This window comes from Harmonia axyridis, chromosome 5 (assembly GCF_914767665.1).
Source record: "Harmonia axyridis chromosome 5, icHarAxyr1.1, whole genome shotgun sequence".
NCBI classification, from domain to species: Eukaryota; Metazoa; Arthropoda; class Insecta; order Coleoptera; family Coccinellidae; genus Harmonia; species Harmonia axyridis.
In genome coordinates, this window is record NC_059505.1 from 14,058,193 (window position 1) to 14,066,417 (window position 8,225).

The 8,225-nt window shown below is 33.4% G+C and overlaps 2 protein-coding genes across 5 annotated transcripts; both read left to right on the plus strand.

Moving 5' to 3' along the window:
* Window positions 1–3,472: 3,472 nt before the first annotated feature.
* LOC123680546 (cytochrome c oxidase assembly protein COX20, mitochondrial) lies at window positions 3,473–4,348 on the plus strand. Its single transcript, XM_045618494.1, has 2 exons — window positions 3,473–3,795; window positions 3,849–4,348. Exons 1-2 carry the CDS (start codon window positions 3,766–3,768, stop codon window positions 4,158–4,160), a joined length of 342 nt encoding a protein of 113 aa, XP_045474450.1. The 5' UTR covers window positions 3,473–3,765; the 3' UTR covers window positions 4,161–4,348.
* A 1,258-nt stretch (window positions 4,349–5,606) lies between these two features.
* Window positions 5,607–7,707, plus strand: LOC123680545 (general transcription factor 3C polypeptide 5). 4 transcript variants are annotated; one of them, XM_045618490.1, is made up of 3 exons: window positions 5,682–5,807; window positions 5,868–5,892; window positions 5,959–7,707. In XM_045618490.1, exons 2-3 carry the CDS (start codon window positions 5,887–5,889, stop codon window positions 7,684–7,686), a joined length of 1,734 nt encoding a protein of 577 aa, XP_045474446.1. In that variant the 5' UTR covers window positions 5,682–5,807; window positions 5,868–5,886; the 3' UTR covers window positions 7,687–7,707. The 4 variants fall into 4 exon arrangements, with proteins under 4 accessions (XP_045474449.1, XP_045474448.1, XP_045474446.1 ...); XM_045618491.1 differs by having other exon boundaries at window positions 5,693–5,806; window positions 5,865–5,892; XM_045618493.1 differs by having other exon boundaries at window positions 5,607–5,719; window positions 5,868–7,707.
* The last annotated feature ends 518 nt before the right edge of the window (window positions 7,708–8,225 follow it).

Here is an 8,225-nt window from a genome sequence, read left to right on the forward strand (position 1 = left end):
TAAAGAAGAACATTTCTGTTCAGCCAACATCAGTGAGCTGAAGAAAAATTAGACTTGGTTTATCCGAGGGTTTATCATGCGGCGCAAAACGTATTCAAGCTGGTAGGCCATCCAACAAAGAAATTCCAAACAATCGTAAAAAGAAAAAAGATTTTTAAAGAAAAATATTGATCATAATAGACCAAATGCAAAATCACATGGAAATGCACACTAGGATTATACCATAGTGTATTTTGCATTGAATGTAGTTTTTTATTACTGTGGATTTATAAACTCTTTTCAGTGATACTCACTGTATTTATACTATTGTTATTTTTTTGTTTATTAGTTTTATTTACTATGTATTATTCTTTTTCATTTTAGTGTAGTTTAATGAACGATTTTTGACGATAGTATATTATTGTTATTTTTATGAACGCCGATTGCAAAATTGCGAAAGGCAGTAAATTTGAACGTGGTTGGGACTGCAACGCGGTAAACAATGCCTCGTGAATGGGCGCGTATCCATAATACAATAGTTACTATGTCTGAACACCTTCCTGTGCTGAGTCGTGGTAAGACATATCTGGGTAGAGAGAGCATTGGTTGAGCCATTCCTTACCGCGTTGCAACACCATGTATGGTAAACAATGCCAATACGCTACCCGGCTTGAGGATACGCCGCAAAGATCCATCTGCAGAGACCTGCAAATACCATTCCTAGGCGACCATCTAAAAAACCTGAGTGAGAAGACCTTCAGTAAAATGAAAAATCACGCAAACCCTCTTATAAGGAAGGCTTGCGACTAGGATGAAAAAGCCCCTAGAAAGCATAAAAGACCGAAGATGGCACTTCCCTAGGAAGTGTGTGTTGAAGCCAAACTTCAACTGGCACAGAGATTGTGTAATGATCACACAAACCTTCTGAGCGGCATGGTGACACTTGCTAGAGCAGATCAAAATAGCTCGACAGAGGTGAATTATATTAAGATTGAGCAGTAAAAGGCTAATAGCCTAACTGCAAAAGAGAAAGAAGTTCTAAGATTCTAAAATTGTTCAGCGATTTATTTTTGCTTATCCTTGTCAACAAGTTCCGAGTATTCAAACAGTTTTGGATAATTTTCCCCGGTTCGAAAAATAAGGTAGCAGTAACGTATGTAGTAAATGGTATCGTGACATTAAAGAGACCCTCCTGAATAAAGAGAGATTGAAATCTGTTTGATTTTGTAGAAGCAAATGAACTTATGTCCGGCACTCAAATTTCTCAAGAAAATGACATGATACGAAGTCTGCTAGTCCGGGCTCAGTGCAACTCAAAAACACTCAACTTATGCTTTGGTGAGGCGTTCTCGAGCCAAATTCGAAAAAGTTCTAAGAGCAAGATCCGTGTATTTTTCCAAAAAAACCATTGTGTGAGTTGGCGTCCAAAAATATTATAAAATGTCTAAATTGAGCGGTTACTATGGTTGCGTTCAGCGGAAAGAGCAGCTGCAAATCTGATCCCCGGAGCGCCCACAGATCCTAAAGTGATAAGAGGGCGGTTTTCTGAACGGCTAGAAAATACCTGACCTATAGAAACCCCTGCTTTGTCTGTTTTCACAACTTTGCTTATAGTAGAACTTTCCTAAGAAAGTATTACTAAGGACTAATGACAGGGCCGTCGCTAGCCAAATTGCCGCCCTAGGCAAATACCCAATTTGCTGCCCTAACAGTCAACTCTGCAGAATTCTAAAACTGAATTTTTATGAATAAATTATAAAATATATGAATTGAACTCAGGTTTCAGATTCTTCTGCTGAGTTTCGACTTCATAAAAAGCTTTAACATTTTGTTTCCTTTTTTTATGGTTATGGAGCAAAACAATCGGATAAACCATCATTTTGAATTCGTTGCTGCCACCCCAACACTAGTTAATTTAATATAAAAAATTAAAAATATTATTATATAATGGAATGCGGTACGCAATAATAAAACTTCTCATATTTCCAAAAAAGGATAAGTTGTAAATGGTGAAATTAAATCGTTTCTCGTATATTTTGCATTCCATTCTGAGGAATCAATATTCTGATTATTGGAGAATTGAAAACAAAACTAATCCAGAAGCCGCCCCAAGTGGCAATACAATTCGGCAACGTTTAGCAAAGCAAACGCCGACAAGTCGTATTTTGTAGCGTCAACTTGTGACCAGCACTATGAGGAGATTATGTAGCATCTGTTTTTTCATGAGTTTTTCATTATTATTTGTTGGTATTCTTTTGTGTTGTGGCTGACCGAATTAAATATCATTTGAAATTTTCATTTCAACGCAAGCCTGAAATGCCGCCCTTGAATTTTAGCGCCCTAGGCGATTGCCTTCCCTGCCTACCCCTTAGCGACGGCCCTGACTAATGATAGATTTATACAACTTTCCTGAGAAAATACTAAGAACTAAGAAGTCTACCAAAGAACTCTGTGGTGTTTATGCGCTCTCTTGTTAGTTTTTAGTGAAGAAAGCACGCATACTCAAACCACTTCCTATTTGTTCAAAACTTTGATATTTGACAATGATACGCCGAATAATTTTCATCGATAATTATTTTGGACTAAGAAGTTCCTTCAAAGTTGAAAGTTGGTCATCTTTCTAGTCATAGTTCTTAGTTCTAGGAACATTGCATAAACGCTCTCATTGATTTTTCAACGCTCAATTCTTAGTTCAAGAACTAAGAATTGAACGCTAACAAATCAACGGCCTACACCAACGGTAGGTAGTAGTCATCCAAACATTATTCAAATAATTCTTATTATTACTTTATATATAATGATTGAAGTCGTCCTAAAGCCGACGGAAATTACAAAAGATGCTGAAATTATGAAATCATGAACAGATACGCTATTATGCTACACGGGAAAGGTTCCGAAGCGATAGAAACAAGCTTCAAAAGTTCTGATTGAGAAGGAAATTTTGGAATCGAGTTTTTGTACAGGGTGTTTCACTGGTTTTTGTGGCGTATCCTTCAAGTAAAATTGAAAATTGACCCATCACAATGGTAGTATTTTCCACTGGCTATCCAAATACGGACGTGGCGCATAACGCAATAGCGGCCACGATTATAGAAGAGGGTTGTCGGTAGACCTCCCTAACGTTGGATGGACGATATAAGAACATAACGGGAGTTAACTGGTATATACAGGCGAGAAACCACGAAAGATGGAGAGAACTTGGGGAGGTCTATGTCCAGGAGTGGAACTTTGGTGGCTGATGAAGAAGAAGAAGATCCAAATATGTTATTGATAAAACTATCGATTCAAGGCAAACATATTCAATTTAAATTCCAATTTTATTTCATATTCTCCAAATAATTTTCATTTCTATAAGCAAAATAAACAAATATTATTGAATATCGTTTTTTTTTGTCATCTACTGATTTTCGTTAAAATCTACCAATTTATTTTGGACATCCCTACCGATTTTGTACTCAAAAGGAGATCAATGTCCGGTAAATGCAACATTTCGGGATTGAGCTATTTGTGTTTTGCGCTTTGAACTTTGGCTTCAGAAAATAGATGTAAAAGGCATCTCTAGTTATACAATATTACCACAGACTAGTAATCTGTGATATTACTCTCAGCACTCTGAGTTCACTGCCTAATATTAGATCTATGGTCTATGTATGCCCTAACCAAAAAAAATTAAAGAAGAAAAAGGCATAAATTTATTATACAAGGTCTATGTAAAACATAAAAGGGTTAATTTTTAAGGCATTCGTTATATAAAAAATAGCATAAACTTTAACATAATAGAAAGAAATGTCAGGAGAAGACAAGATTGCAGATAGAGTAAACCTCCATTGAATTTCATGTTTTGAATATTATTAATTTGTTATTTTCAGTCTCTTATGATCTTTGGAAGAGATGTTTCAAAAATACCTTGTTTTAGAAGTACTATGTTGAGTGGAATTTTAGGAGGCACGGGATGTGGACTTGGTTACTTCATGTTTACCAGTCGAGTGAAGGCTTCATGTGATGTTGCTATGGCTTGTTTTACTTTTATAACTCTAGGATATTGGGCACAATGTAGGTACACATATTCGAAGACTAAATTCGAAATGATGAGAATGCAGGAAGCACTTGCTTTAGCTAACTTATATGAAGGAACAGAAATTGAAAGAAAAATAGATGCTGGTGAAAAAGTAGACATTTAGGTGATTTATGTACCTATTAGATAGATTCATATTATTAATATATTTTATTTTTGAATGTATAGATGAAACTTTGTAGGCACATATTCTGCGTAAACCTTGTTGCAACTGAGTGAAAATTCACAATTAACTTAAATCTTATCCTTAAGAAAACTGGTTGATTCTAAATAAATGCATTGATGTAATACAAAGTATTCCTTGAATTGAATTCTGTTATCTAGTTTCTTTGGTTTAGTTATGAGTGATAAAATGTGCTCTTAACTATTGTTTTCCATATCAACTTTTTGTATGTTTCAATTGGAAAAGCCTAATTATTTTCTCAAAATATCTTTATCTATGAAAAGAAACATAAATAACATACAAAGAACAATTACAAAAGTGACTTTTCATTAAGTGTTTTTCATTCTTAGATTTGTAATAACTTTTTTCAATCTATATCATTAATTATTCCAAAAACTTTCCTAATATATATTTTAATAATAAATTTTATTGGGACCTTAACACAGAAAAGACTAATAGACACTATTAGTTGTTTCTGGATAACTAGACCTATTTAGTTAAAACTATCGCTCTCAAGCAAATCCTGTTGTTGAGGTTGCAATGTATCTAATGAAAACTAATATGGATACCCCATAATTTTCAGAAACTAAAACTGACTTAGATACTTTCAAATACAAATCAAGAATATTTCTAAGATCTGAAAAAAGATACAATTCAAAGAATAATAAATACAGTTGAAAGAGAAATATGTATTTCCTTGTAATACTAGCAGCATTGATTGCTTGGTATCTTTGAGCTTCAAACAAGTTTTTTCATCTTATTGAAGAGTTTTCGGTGGAAGGAATGGGTTGCCAAATAGTGTTGTTGGTGCAAGTTCGGTGAATTCTTTCAAGAACAGACTCGACCAGCTTATTCGAGAGCAGAATCGCCTTTAACTTAATTTAGTAACTGTGATTGTGTGCGGGTTTCTTCATTATTTTCGGAATTATTTATTTTGTGAGTTTGACTTAATAGAGTGGCTGAATATTCTTTAATATTCTAGTAGGTTATGAATTACATTTTATTTTTGTAATTTTGAGTTTATGGGTGGAAACCCTTACTCTATTCTTTTGTAAATAATAATAATCACTCTTCTGTTTATGGCAGACTGACTTCAAGGAGAGACTGAGCGGCATTTATATTCAGAGAAATATTTTAGTGGAAACATAGTAAATCGACAAGTATCTCTCAGATGACTTACGATTAATTGGTCAAATCAAACGAACGAAATAAATTTTTTTTTACATCCGTCATTTTTAATAACATAACCTAAGCGAACGCCAATCATTTACCGAACCGAGAACACAGCAGTCGGTGCGAACTGAACTGTGTGATTTGCCGAACAGTAACACAGGATTCGAAACGTTTGATATGTATGACAAAAAGATTTTTGTAAAAAAAATTTCCAAATTTCTGTCAGTTTCTCATTATCGATTATCCATTGAAAACTATAAGAGATGGAAAGAGAAAAAGATAATATCAAATTGATATTCTGTGGTGTTATTTTTAACCTCAATAAAAAGGTAAACACAGTTTCTTCAAATATTTAATATTTATATATGTTCCTCCGAATAAAAAATACACTTAATTTATGAGTTTTGATTTTTTTTGGTAAGTGTTATTACATTGTATTGTAAGTAACAATTCATAATTCAATCTCATGTTCAATAGGAAATATTTGTGTTTATGAATGGTGCGGAAATAGACTGCAGAGACCTGACTGCTGAGAGAGATAGGTTGTTTCTGGTCTAGTTAAACTTCAAGATCAGTTGTGCATCGAGTTCAAATTCAAATGAACATGTCAAGACAAAAAAATAATGAACTACATCCGAATCAAGCACCAGATTGCTTGAAACAAATTGAACAAGAAAAGCCGACTGAAACAAATTCCGATTTTTTAAATTTAATTCAAGGTGAAGAGATTGATGAAAATTGCATTCACATAATAAAGCGAAGATTAGTTCGAATTCAATATCCCGGTATTGTTCAAAATTTGGATAAAGCCCTGGAAACCTTAGGTAGTATAAAAGGAATTGAAAAAGCTATCACGACCAATCGACTTGAACTCAATTTCCATCCTGCGAATAAATATAATAAGGGCGTAGTAGCAGATAATAATTCAAACAATGGGTTATTAGTCAAAGTGAAGAAACATCAAAGAAGTGATGGGGAGTCGTTTTGGAGTTATGAAATTGTGGGTGCTACAGTTAAAAATTTTTTCTTCGGCAAATTTATGGACTTTCAATATCTTCCATTAGTGGCAGAATATCCTGAAAAACAAAACTCGAAGGTCAACTATATTTACAACTCAATTCTTCCTGATAAAATACCTGACTTCGAATCTCTTTTTGAAAATGAGAAAAGCTCAATGCCATTATTTCTTCCCCCAGTTGGATTTGCACGATCTGATATTCAGAAGAAGATTAATCCAGTTGCCAAACAGTCAAATAATGAAAATGTAGATGTAGAAGTTCCTCGTATGAAAAGAGAAAAGAAACTATTCGCATTTGCTAGACCTAAACAGCCATCTATATTTCATAAATTTCATGAAACAGAAATACCTGAAAAACCTACAGAATTCATTTCACAACTTGTGAGTAGGAGAAATTATCATGATCATCTCTTGACATTAGAAAACCTATTCAAAGAAAGACCTATTTGGACCAAAAATGGTATATTATATAAAACACATTTTTCTGCAGATATTCTCAAAGTTCTTTTACCTGCTGTAGCATATTATGAACTATCAGGACCCTGGAGGTGTACATGGATACGGTTTGGCTATGATCCTCGAAAAGATCCCGAGTCTAAGAAATATCAAAACTTAGATTATAGAATTCCTTATTCAGTTAGATCAAATATAAAAATAGGATCTAAAAGAGTTCAAGCAGCAAAAATTTTACCTACTAGTTTGGATAAATTAGAAAAAAGCGAATTGAAATCAAGAAAGCTTGTTCACAGTGAAAATACTTTCATATTAAGACCAAATATTCTTCCTACTGCTCGCCAAGTGTTTTATCAATATTGTGATATTTTACTCCCCGAAATTGAAGCCATGCTTGCTAGGCTACCCCCCATAACAGCTGATGTTCAATGTGATCCAAAAAATGGATGGTTCCCATCTAGTTTTGTAGATCAGTGTCGAGAAATTGTTAATAGATACATTGATAGACAAGCTGGTAATGTTCTTCGAAAACAGAGAGAATCATTGCCTGTTAATCCTCTTGAAGAATTATTCAATACAACACAAAAATGTTTAGATCAAAAGGTTCTTCCTGACACTAAAGTTGAAAATGAAGCTGGACCTTCAACATGTGATGAGAATTTTGATGCTTTGACTATTTATGACTCTGATAGTGATGAAAGTACAGGTTGTGAAAAATTTTATCAAGAAAATGATCTTTACGATTTGGTTGATGAATTAGATGATACCTTGACATACAGTGATGATCAGTTGATCACAGAATTGAATGCAATTACCAAAATGTGAATAAAGGAGGGGAGAATTTTATATATTTTTTTGTTGTCTTCCTTGTCCTTGATTTACTTAATTATTGTATATATTACTTAAATATTGTACATATTGTTATATTTTCAGACTCATGTGAGGTGATTTTCAACAAATGTATATACATATAAAATAATAATATACATTATAAAGCTTGAAATTATTATTATTTACCACTTATCAAGGAGAATCACAAGATATTCATTTAAAATTGAATGCAGATTTGATTGTTTAATTTGTTTTTGGCGTAGAGTTTGATAAGATGAGATGTGTCTAGATGAGGATTAAAATAATGTCAAAATAACTCTGTTGAACAATCTTGAAAATCTTTATCATTATATGAAGTATCTCTACAGGAAAGAAAAACTCAGTGAGATTCTCAAACTGAAAACGAGAGACAGCCCGCCTATATATTCGTACTTTTCTCAACAGTTGTTCAAACAACCAATCTCATAGAATCTACATCAAAACTGAAAAAGTATTGATAAATAAAACAGCAGTCTGAACCTTTCTATGAGGTG